This window comes from Columba livia, chromosome 4, assembly GCF_036013475.1.
Source record: "Columba livia isolate bColLiv1 breed racing homer chromosome 4, bColLiv1.pat.W.v2, whole genome shotgun sequence".
NCBI lineage: Eukaryota > Metazoa > Chordata > Aves > Columbiformes > Columbidae > Columba > Columba livia.
The window spans coordinates 55,428,725-55,441,076 of NC_088605.1; the positions used below are offsets into that span (position 1 = coordinate 55,428,725).

The 12,352-nt window shown below is 38.1% G+C and overlaps 1 protein-coding gene across 7 annotated transcripts in view; it reads left to right on the forward strand.

Moving 5' to 3' along the window:
- Positions 1-12,352, forward strand: part of WDFY3 (WD repeat and FYVE domain containing 3) — a 169,651-nt gene that overhangs the window by 76,255 nt on the left and 81,044 nt on the right. For all 7 annotated transcript variants that reach the window (XM_065061871.1, XM_065061873.1, XM_065061872.1 and 4 more), the window contains 4 exons: positions 2,557-3,024; positions 4,436-4,534; positions 8,446-8,639; positions 10,763-11,220. In XM_065061871.1, the coding sequence (XP_064917943.1) occupies positions 2,557-3,024; positions 4,436-4,534; positions 8,446-8,639; positions 10,763-11,220 (1,219 nt within the window). The remainder of the gene's footprint in view (positions 1-2,556; positions 3,025-4,435; positions 4,535-8,445; positions 8,640-10,762; positions 11,221-12,352) is intronic.

Here is a 12,352-nt window from a genome sequence, read left to right on the forward strand (position 1 = left end):
TGCTGCTTTGGGGTTGGTACTCGAAGAAGAAAGTCTGTGGCTTTTGTCTTAAGAGGACTGAAGGCTGGGTCAAAAAAGCTGGCAGTTTCTATGTGGACTTTTATAGAGATTGTCAGTATGGAGAGATGCACTGATTTGATTTATGGTATTTAAAGCTACTCTTACTAAACTGATATGGAAGGCTGATGTGCTGGTTTGGTTTTGTGTGTGTGTGCCCAGATTTGCTTTTTGTTAGCTTTTGTCAGCTTAGGCAAGTGTAACTTGTGAGCTGAAGTCTGTTGTTCCATGTCCAGTCAGTGTTCACAGAGTTGTGAAATCTGTGGTGTGCTTGCAACTATGGTCAATTATGATATGGAGGTAAGGTTGAGGAGGCGTGCGAGGGGAAAGGGTTTTATAAAAATAAACTCATTTTTTGTATTGTGTGTATAAACTTAAAATTCAGGTAAGTCTTGTATGTAAGTAAGGAGTTTAGAATTTTAGTAGCAACCATGGGGCTAGTTTGCTACTTGGACTTTTAATGGGATTTAGTAATACTTAGGATAGTTGGAAGATTGTTGCAAGAGGATTACTTTAAAGATTTATAGGCTAGTGGATTTACTTTTACCATTTTTCTTGTGTATCTGGATTCCTTAGGCAATTACTTCCTTTCTCTGATACTGATAGTTCATTGTTCAAGGGAATTGTTTTCCCTTTGCACTACATAGAGAAAGAAGGTGCTAGTCACACTCAAAGGTTAATTTCTTCTTGTTCTGATAACAACATACTAATTTTTGCTTAAGTTAATAATATTTTCTGATAGATTAGCATGAAAGATCCATGGCCTATTTAAATCTGTAAAGGAATTATTTTATTTAATTTTCTAGTATTTATCATGACATCTCAGTTATTTTTACATGTTTTTTCATTCTGCTGGCAAGTTGTCTTTTTATGAAGATCATATTAGCTCCATTTCCTTAGTTCCTTCTATTTAAATCCTTTTAGTTCTTGAAGCCTGAAGAGCTGGTTAAGATTTGATTTCTTCAGGGGTCCTTGTGATAATGAAAGATACTTTATTAACCTGCTTGATTGCCTGGAAAAACTGTTGATACTAAATTAGAATATAAATAGTTGTATCTGTAACTACTGATGTTACTGTCACATTTAATGAGCTCTAAATCCCATTTTCAACATTTTTAATTGTAAAGAAAGCATGCAAAAATATGCTTTTAGAAACAAGTGAATGTGATTTGTATTGTAACACCAATATTCTTCCAGTATGTTCCATGTTATTTTTCAAGGAAGTTTCCTTGTGTCTTCTGGAGAAATACTGGCAGGGAAAGCAGTGAGGCTAAACATAAAGATAATAGAATTTACTTCTAAATTGGACAACTTAGTTTATAAAGAATGAAGAGAGTAGCATTCCACAGAGGACACGTAATAAATCAGGATTCTTCATTTATGAAAGGGATTTTAAATTAGGTGGATGGTTTGCTTTTAGTTTGTTTGAAAGTAAGATTTTATTCTTAGAACACCCTAATTGTCTTGTTTAGAATGTATTTGAAGGTCTCAGTCTTGATTTTTTAAAAAATATTTTTACCATTAGTTGTTTTGGTGTTGGTGGTTTTTTTTATCATGATATTTGTCCACTGTGTCTTGTACTGTTCCTATAAAAGTTAAAAAATTTGACTTTTAGGTATCTTTTTAGTATAATAAGAATGATATCCACCCATAGATAACTCTAGGGGCCACAGGGAACACTCATAAATAAAGAATTTGGCTAATTGAGTCAGATTTTTTTTCAACCTGAAGGTACTAGTAAGAAGCAGCTTGATGGAGCTTTTAAAGATGTGAGGTCTTGGTGTGCTGATATGACAGCTACCTTAGACTTCATAACTGTTTCCCTTTAATTCCCTAATTGTTAACAGTACTGGGCCCTGCCAAGGCTGTCTTATTCCCAAGCCTGATTCTCAGAGCCAGCCTCGTGCCACCTCCCAATACCAGCTGTTCACACCAGTTCACACCATTTCATCCAGACTTCAGCCATACATGTTGTCTAACTTTGAACCCAGCTGACGAGGATTTGTTGCTCTGTTGGGCGAGGGGATGCAGAAGGCTGTTTTTTTCAATTTAGCCTGCCAAATACTTGCAAAGGACAGAGTTGTGTTCTGTACTATGGAATACAGAAGATTTTGCTATAATGAGTTTTCTTATGGCCTGGGCAGATGATGCACAGGCTTTGTTTTGTCTCTAGAACTGTATCTCGTTGCGAGTTTTAACAATAGGTCATCTTACCTATTTTAAATGAATTAATTTAGTTGCTTATGTAAACACTTAATTTCAAAGGTGAAGGTGCCATCTTAGTGAACAGTAGATAACAGGATCTGCAATGTAAGTGATCGTGCAGAGGCTTTTTTAAAGAGTTGTAATAAAAATGTGTATTATATATGACACAGACTGTTCTTTAATTCACACTTATTAAAACACATGGTTCATTATTAGTAAGTGTACTCATTGTTATTACGATTAAGAACTTTCTCTTTCCTTTTTCTTCCCATCTCATTTTGTTTCCCAATATAGGTCACAGTGTGAGGAATATTCAAGCATTTTCAGTCCTCCAGAATGCATTTTTGAGAGCAAAAACCAGCTATCTAGCACAAATCATCCTTGATGCCATAATGAATATTTACATGGCGGACAATGCCAACTACTTTATTTTGGAATCGCAGCACACATTGTCTCAGTTTGCAGAGAAAATTCCTAAACTTCCAGAAGTGCAGACCAAATACTTCGAGATGCTGGAATTTGTTGTATTCAGCTTGAATTACATACCCTGTAAAGAACTGATCAGCGTGAGCATCCTTTTAAAGTCCAGCAGTTCTTTTCAGTGTAGCATCATTGCCATGAAGACACTCCTTAAGTTCACCCGTCATGACTACATCTTCAAGGATGTCTTCAGGGAGGTGGGACTTCTGGAGGTGATGGTAAATCTTCTTCATAAATATGCAGCCCTTCTGAAAGATCCCACTCAGGCACTGAATGATCAAGGTAATGTATGCTCTTCTTTTTTACTAACAGAATTTACTAATTGAATTTACTACTACGTGTCTTTTTTTTGGCTGCGGATGGTGGAATCTAGCATTTAAGTGGAGGAACAAAAGAGCCTGAACATTTATTTCAAGAACTGAATTCTGCTGGAGGCTGCTGTGCCATCCTAAAAGCTCACTGGAATTGCCTCTCTCTTCACGTCCTGCAAGCAAGGCAAATTTTAATGAAGGATGCTGTATGAACGCAAAATAGTTAGGAGTTTATTTTTTCCTTTTAAATTTTTTTGTGATGTGTTACTTTACTAACTTTTACTTAACATGAAAAGAGCAAGTGAAGGAGCAATACATGGTATCTACACTCTTTATCACAAAGGGCACATGGGCATTTCATTGTGTTTAGCCTCAGCCTTGAGAAATAGGGTGTACACATGAGTTCTTAATAGGAGTACGTATTCAAGCTTGCAGACTGTTTTTGTAAGTTGGTTCTCCATTTTTCTAAGACCATTTAAAATGAATAAATGAATGAGTTATCTCCAGAGTTGAACATCTTGGAGATAGGCTACATAGCTGCTTTGCCCACGAAACCATGTGGAAGTGCATACACACACAGGCTGCCTTTTTTTTTTTTTTTTTTTTTTTTTTTTTACATTCTTTGTTCAAGCTGCAAGTGAGTGTGTGTATTTTTTTCAGGTGTGGTTGTCGGATGTTTCTCCTGGTTTTGTTGTCTGAAGCTTCATGAGTGAGCTGTAGCTGTTGATTAGAGTTAGAAAGCTCTGTTACCAGCAACTCTGTTGAAAAACATAAATTCCCACATTCTTGTAAATAAATGGGCCAAGCTGCCATTTGATTAGGGTGCTACCTCGTTGCATATGCCCTTGTATTGTGACTTGCTTTTTAGCAGAGTAATTTAATTTTTTTAATTTTATTTTTTGAGTGTTACTCTGTGTTTAAGATGCCACTTGCAGTTTTAGTTCATCTGTTATACCTGTTGAATCATCAGCACATTTACTGTAATTATGTGATTGTAGTTTGGTGCCTTTGTGTGGAATTTCTCTTTTCAAGTACTGAATACTGAACAGGAACAGATCCTGTTAGTCTTGAACTATGGTATGGTTTTGTGGCTTCAAGAAACAACAGTAGGGAATATGAAACTACACATACAGCTGGAGTGTCAGCCACTGAGCTCACTGTGCTCAAAAGCTTCTGTTTAAGTTCTTGTCTCTATAAATTAACTTTTCAAATGTACCGTAGCACTTGCATGTGTAGACTGAATATTAATTTTCTTTGGAATGCATTTCGTCTGCTTGATTCTTGGGGAAGTGAAGAAGATAAAAGTGTTGGTGGAAAATATCAAACATCTTACAAAATAGTGATTTTTTACTATAATTTGGGCTTCTGAATTTATTTTTTAGGGGATTCAAGAAACAGTTCATTTGAGGACCAAAAGCAGCTGGCTTTATTGGTTATGGAGACCTTGACAGTACTACTACAAGGATCAAACACAAATGCAGGTAAGTAGAGAGACCACTGGCAAAATACTTGCAAAAATGTAACTCGGAAAATAATACCTGAAAGCAAAGTAGTCTTGACTTCCTGTCTTCAGGCAAGTAGTCAAACACAATGAAATATACTTTTCTCTTGCCAGGTTTTTCCAGAAGAGAGAATAGGCAGCATAAACTAGAGTGCATGAAATAAAGGAGTACAATAGAGTGTGTTGTTGTTTGGCTTAATTTTTTAAACTTGATTTTCTTTGCTATTATTTACCTGAAGGCAACCACTGTACCCCATCACTCCCCAACAATACTACAGTAATTTGTATTAGGGCTTGTAACACAGGTTGTATATTGAAAAATGTAAGCAAATAATTATACCTGTAGTTTGTTGTTTACAGTGTCATGTCTACTTAAATGTGATTTAAAAGGCTTGCACCTTTAGTGAGAAATGGATTTCCATTTTTAAAGGCATCTTCCCAATCAGTGTGTATAAATAGGGCTCTGTCTTGAGCGTCCTTTTCTAAATCAGGCAGTTTTATGTTCTGCTTCATTAGCCAGCAACTAGTGACACTGAAATAGACAGGATGTCTGTCTCATATCAGTTAAAGCTGTCTTTGAGAGCTTGAGCTAACAGTTTGAGAAAGGGTGATAACTGCTTTTAAAACGGTTTTGTCTGTTCTGTTAGACAAAGAATAAAACGAGAAGGTGGGGGAAACATACACCACCCTGAGGAACCGGGAAGTTTCTGGCCCTGGAGGCCATGAAACATCCTTATTTCTGCAGGGTTTTTTTCTGAAATCTAACTAGTGTTTTCTCACTTGTGGTTTTGCTTTTGTTTTCATTTAAGTAGGAGAAACTCTGACAAATGCTTAAGAATGAAATCCTGAAAATTGTCCCGCTTGATTGACAGCTCACTTTTTAAACATTGGCTCCTGGACTAATGGCATAAAGCTTGTAACTTGGTGGTTGTTGGTGGTAGTTGTTTTCCTGCTCTTGCCTGGGCAGGTTTCTTTGTTTAAATTCAGGCCCGGTGTTGGGAAATTTCACTGTTGTGCTTGTTTAAGTTCTGTTGCACTTCAGCTTGTGGTTTCAAACTGCTTTCACAGAATGGCTTTTGAATTCTGCCCACTGAGCGTTTTTGTCTGTATGTTTGGCTTTGCCCATGTTTTTGGTAAGTTCTTTATTCCATCAGGAAAGGCTTTATTCACAGCACTCCAGATAAACCCCGGTGGTATATCCTTTGTCAAAACAGACAGGCATTACAGAGAAGCGGAGGTTACTCCAAGCTGATGTTTCGATTAGTTATGCATTCAGTCTGTCATGATTGCATTTAGACCATTTTGTCAGATTGCTTATGAGAAAGCTGTGGATGATGCTGGCAGAAGCTTTGCTGAAGCTGAGCTGCCCCTCCTTTGCCACTTTCTCCTGCAAATGGCAAGGAAAAAACATAATCTTTGATTTAGTAGATTAATCTGTTCAATGACGAACCAAGAAGCAGGTGAATTAGACTGAAATAAGGAGGTTTTAGTGAGGAATTAGGGTAGGTTACAGGTGAATTGCATGAGTCAGTTACACACTTGCATGTGTATTGCTCAGGGGAATTAGAAACAAATGAGAAAGGAGTGACACAAAAGTACATGCAGGGGCTTCCATATAAGTAGAAATGGGGGGGAGGGGAGAGGTTGGGAGGAGAAACCCAAAACAAAAAAGCCCAGGGTTGTTTGATTTCTAAGGATAAAGGAGAGGAGAGGTAGTATAAGTATGTGACAAGAGCTCTGAAGGACTGGAACTGCCTCACATTTTCAAAGCAGTGCCTCTTGGTTTGCAGGGCTGGACTACATGTACCTGTGTGTTTGTCACGCTCTGCAGTACCCAAGCCTTGCTCCTATGGGGGCTGGATTATGATCTGACTGTGGTAGCATCCTTCTGACTTATAACAAATCCTTGGCTGCTGTTAAACAGCTTTCCTGACCTCATCTGGGAAACCTCAAGCAGTCAGCAGTACCTCATTGATACTTCTCAGTACTGAGTTAATCTCTGAACATCCACCAAAGAAATGACAGGGAGTGGTGTAAAATGCATCAAGACTATGGAATGACACCACAGATGCTGTTTTTAAGGACTCCTGTGGAGTTAATGGGCCTCATTTTGATCAGTAGCTCTCCAAGCTCAGGAGTACGAGAACTGTACGGGAGAAGTGAAACCATTTCTCAAAGAAGTTGTGGTTGCTGTCTATGCAGGGTGACTGGGATGCAAGCCCAGTTGTACCGTGTCCGGCGGCCAGCAGAGGTTTCAGGTCATCATAGAGAGGCAGAAATAGTTGTAATGCAGCCTTGCAATGCTTCAGCTCACACTCAGAGCGTGGTTCATAGAATTATAGAATTATCTAGGTTGGAAAAGACCTTCGAGATCATCACATCTAACCATTAGCCTCACACTGCCAAGTCCACCACTAAACCATGTTCCCAAGCACCACAACTATACTTCTCTTAAACACCTCCAGGGACAGTGACTAAATCACCTCCCCGGGCAGCCTCTTCCAGTGCTTGATAACCCTTTCAGTGCAGAATTTTTCCCTAATATCCAATCTAAACCTCCCCTGGTGCAACTTGAGGCCATTTCCTCCTGCCAAAATTAAAAGAAGGGTTCCCACTGCATTTGTGAGGCTTCAGAAAAATTTCTCATCTTAAATCAGTATCTCTGATAAGATTGCCTGAATATTGCATAATTGATAACCAAATTTCAGACAAATTTGGGTGTCCAGACCCAGACAAGTTCACTGGATAGTCAAGAATCCAGACTGAGAGCAGAAGTAGTACATAAAATGTTACCTCAGCCTCTCAGAAAACAAGAGACCTGATCACTGAGGAGATGTGCTTTGCCTGTAAAGGGGCATGACCAGCTTCACTGTCTCAGGGTTCGAGGCCTCTCCTTCTGCCTTGTCCAAGTTCTTATCTCATCCAAAGAATGTCAGAGAAAGTAGGAGGCAGGAAATCAGGCAGTGGAACTGAAGTTTGTATATGCACATTAGGGGGAATAACTGTTGTCCTGACTAGATTGTTAACCCTGAATTTGGTTGTTTGGACAGCTCTTTTAGTTCCTGGTCATAAGGAGAATGATCCCTTTTGATGGCAGTAGTGCAGCGCTGGTCCATTTCCTTACTCTGTTTTCACCTTCACTAGTTAATATAGGGCAGTACTGTAGGTGCTGACACTGTACTGAAGACAGTATGTGCCATAATATATTCTAGTTTGGTTTTGATGATATCTCCAGACTAAATTTTCAATTAATTTTCACTTAATATCACACCTGTGTTTTTCTGAGTATCCAGTAAGCTTGGGAACCATTATTTGACTTAAGCTTTATCTCTACAGGGATAGGTCTTGCCACAAGAAAACTTGTGCAGAATCATACGAATCTTGTGGGTGGACCAAATCGCTTCTCAAACACTGCTCCTAGTTGACTCATGTTGTCCAGAAGCAGCTTAGTTATATTTTTGTCAATGAACTAAATGTAACATAAGCACTGTCCTTAACTAAAACAGGATATAGTCTTCACTAAAGGTAGAGGTTTTGCTGTATTTTTGTTGTTTCATTCTGTGACTCTTTGTGCTCTATCATGTAAAGAATATCTATTGTTGGAGTAAGAGAATTATTGAGCAAATTCATGGAGCTGACATGCATCCTTGTACTCAAAACCTTTAGTGAAAAATATTGTCAGAAATTAAAGTTCTATTTTTATTTGTGGTGAGAGAGGACAAATAGTCCCAAATAAGTCATTAAACGTCCATAGGGCTAAAACCCTTCCAATTCAATCTGTAGAAGTGAAAATTAACACCTTTCATGTTTTGTTGTTGTCATTATTTACTACTGATTGTATTTTTCATACTCCTCGTGCTCTTATCCGCCCCACTTCCTCTTTCTGAGTAGGTATTTTCAGGGAGTTTGGTGGTGCGAGGTGTGTGCACAACATCGTGAAGTATCCCCAGTGCCGCCAGCATGCCCTGATGATCATCCAGCAGCTGGTGTTGTCGCCCAGTGGAGAAGACGACATGGGCACCTTGTTGGGACTGATGCACTCAGCGCCGCCTACAGAACTGCAGCTGAAAACAGATATTTTAAGGGTAAGTGCTCAGCAGTCTTGCTCCTATGCCACTTTTTTGAAAAAGAAAATGCTGAGAAGGGGACTGGATGGCTGGTATTTAGCTACTGAATGTAGATTGTCTCTGTAGTTCAAATGCCTCCATTCGATGCGTGGTTTTTGTTTTCATCCTTCCATCCATGGCAGGTTTCACAATTAGAGCTGAAGGCTAGTGAGTGAGTATATGTCTTTAGCATCATCACTTGTAATCAGCCTTAGTGGATAGGAAATGAGGTTCCACAGTTATGTTGATCTTCCCTGGCGCGGAGTATTATTCAGTTAAAAACAACGAGAATATATGGGGAGGAAAAAAGCAAGCATCTAACACAAGTTTATTTTTAGTGCTGGCTTGCATGTTTTGTTTTTGGGGGTTTTTTTTGTTGTTGTTGTAGACCTACTTTATTTTACTGATTTGTTTGTTGTAAATGTTGAATTAGTTAATATAAATTGAAATCATAGTGATCATAGTAGAAGATAAAGACGTAGAACTTGCTTGCTTAAGCAATAGTGGAAAGACAGAAAAGCAAGGTGGTGAGTGGAGGAAGAGAGAAGACTCTCATCTGTTCTCTATCATGTTAGGTTTTTTGGCTGCTGATCTAGACCCACAATTTCTTCTCAGAATAGCTAGTGTTCTTTTTCTTAATTGGCATAATACTGTTATTTTAGGGTAGAAAAGCTGAAGCAAGTAGTAATAGGTAAATGAGCATTACTGGAGGGAACTCTGAGATGTCTAGGTTCATCTCTGTTGAAAGGAGCTGTAATATTTCTCTTGCAGATGAGCAGCATCATATTATTCCAAAACACAGAAAGGAAAGCTAGTAATAAAATTATTAATTTGACATATTTTGTCTATCAAGGTCTCTAGTAGTTTTTGAAAATATTCATCCATGATACTTAAGGGGAGAGAAAGGATATTGCAGTCACCCAATGGATTTAACATCCAAAGTCAGGGTCTCTGTCCTCATCATCTGACTGGTTGTATTTGTCTTCAATTGATGCTGTTTTCAGAAGCTTTAGTTATGGAACTGACAGCCCAGAACGATGCAGTGAAGTGTCCCTTACCATTTATCCAGGTTTGCTTTCAAAGGAATGACAGTTTTAACTATTTCATTATCCATCTTCTGAGTGCTTTTAAAAAAAAAAAAAAATATTCGGGACAAGTAAGCTCTTGGTCATGAAAGATTCCATTCCAACCTCCCCAGCCTATTTTTCTGTATCAATAACATTTTTCTTTTGTTTGTGATGGTTTTCTTGTGTATTCTGTATTCATATGTGGGTCCAACTTCCCATGACAAACAGGGTTTTTTGTTTGTTTTTCATTGTGAGTGGGCTTCTTCACCCCCTTATTTCACAGATATATGAGTAGTATTCGCTAGTGCCTATATTTTTGTTGTTTCCACTGCTTATACTGTGGCTTTGTATTTGTTCAGCAGTAAGATTTCGTGCATATTTGTTTTTCAGGCGTATTTTTGAACAATAGCTCTTAAAATGAAGTTTCATTCAATTCAGGCATTTATGGATTTTATTATAGAGGAAGGCTAAAATTAAGTGGGTTTTTTGTCTAATTCTCTGCTGCTGTCATCTTTGAGTACTGTTGTGGCTTCATAGCTGCCAGGTGCTTATTTGTTGTAGATTTCTGAGGAACCTATGTTAGGATACTCTAAGGTTTTTAGTGTTTTGATTTTTCATTGCTACAGGCAGTTGTTTGCCCACTCTTGTTTAACGTTGTTTGTGAAGTATGATGGCAATGTAGATTCTTTTCTAACAGCTGTATTTTCTGCCTTATCACCAAGGGAATTACCTGGGGATTTGGGGTTTCATTCTAGGCTTGGTCAAGCCTTTTCTGTTGTTAGCTTCATTTGTCTCCTTAATTTCTTATTTCTGCGTCAAAGATAATAACTTACTTCTTTCCTTACTCTTTCTATTTTGTAAGCTCTTCAGGATGGGGACTCTTGCAGTACAAAGTTGATCTTTGGAGACTTCAGGCATTACCAAATTCTGACAAATGACATAAGGATTTTGCCAGCAAAAGTTGTTTGTAGTGCTACTGCACTTTTTTTTTTTTTAATTAATTCTTTGTATTGATTGGTTGTTTTTTTTCCATAGGCCTTACTCTCAGTGCTGAGAGAGAGTCACCGCACAAGAACCGTTTTTAGAAAAGTCGGTGGATTTGTGTATGTCACGTCTTTGCTTGTTGCTATGGAAAGATCTTTGTGCTCTCCGCCTAAGAATGGCTGGGAGAAAGTAAACCAGAATCAAGTGTTTGAACTGCTCCACACTGTGTTCTGCACATTGACTGCAGCCATGCGCTATGAGCCGGCCAACTCTCATTTCTTCAAAACAGAGATCCAGTATGAAAAACTGGCAGATGCTGTTCGATTACTTGGCTGCTTCTCAGACTCGAGAAAAATAAGTCCCTTGAATGTCTTCCCTTCGAATACACAACTATTTCAAAGACTTTTGGAAGATGACCTAATATCCCTGGATTCTGTGTCACCTACCCTAAGACACTGCAGCAAACTCTTTATTTACCTCTACAAGGTAGCAACAGATTCTTTTGACAGGTATGAACTTTGCTTCTTTTTTTTTTCTTTTTCCCAACTGCACTCACACCCAGTGTTCCATAAAATAGCTTTCTTCAAATACGTTAATTGCAAGCTTTTGTAGTTCTATTTTATTCTGTGTCTTTGTTCCTTCACTCCAGTGGAATAAGGTGTCAACCTCTGACCAAATGTTGACTTACCCTGGAGAACAACAGCAAGTTATGCAGCAGTTCTCGCTGTTGAACGGTTTTGTCATGTCAGCAATTAAAATAGAGATGTCAGTTTACGGTTATATTTGATGTGTTGAAACAATGTCTTGGTTGGTAGGCATCATCATACAGAACTATTAGATTTTTATGCTTTTATTAAGTCAAATGAAAAATTGGTTTTTGAATGTCACAGCTTAACTTCATGTTGCCTCTGATACAGGACTTTAAGTCATTAGATAGTATCATGGCAAATGTATTTCATTTTAGGAGACACTCCTAAACAACTAGAATTTAAATTTTACTTGATAATTTAAATGAACAGCAATATTTGTCTTGAAGTTGGTTCACAACAACAACAAAACTTACTGAAGTATGTGTCGAAGACTGGCATGTCTGAAAGTAGTTCTCACCCATAATTTTAATGTACAAAAAAGTAAAACACAAACCTGAGCTTTGTATCTGGGACTTTGGAGCCGCTGCCCCCCAGATATTTAATGCATGTGGCCCTGTTTTTCTAAGATGAGCCACCTAGAGATAGTCAAACGCAGGGTCTGATTTTCCACGTGTTGGTGTGGCTGTGGATGTTGAGATATTAATAGAGCTGTGGGTTGATCAGGCTTTCTTAAACCACATGACTAGTAAAATATAAACTTCATGGTTTTGTTAATGAGGTTTTTTTTATCCTCCAACGCAGCAAATCTTAATGCTTTTCTCTTGGGTACATGTTTGGGTTTTTTAAACAACCAACCAAGCAAAAAAAAAAACCCAAATCTAACCAAACAAACAAAACCCCACCAAAGCCAAGTACAGAAGTCCGTTTAAAAGATTATCAAAACATTCAGACAGGGTGAGGAGAGTGTATATTGAGAATGTGTTGCACATACTGTTGAAATTACAGCACTGACTAACTGTAGAGTATGAGGAATTAGTGTGGTAAGTAAATC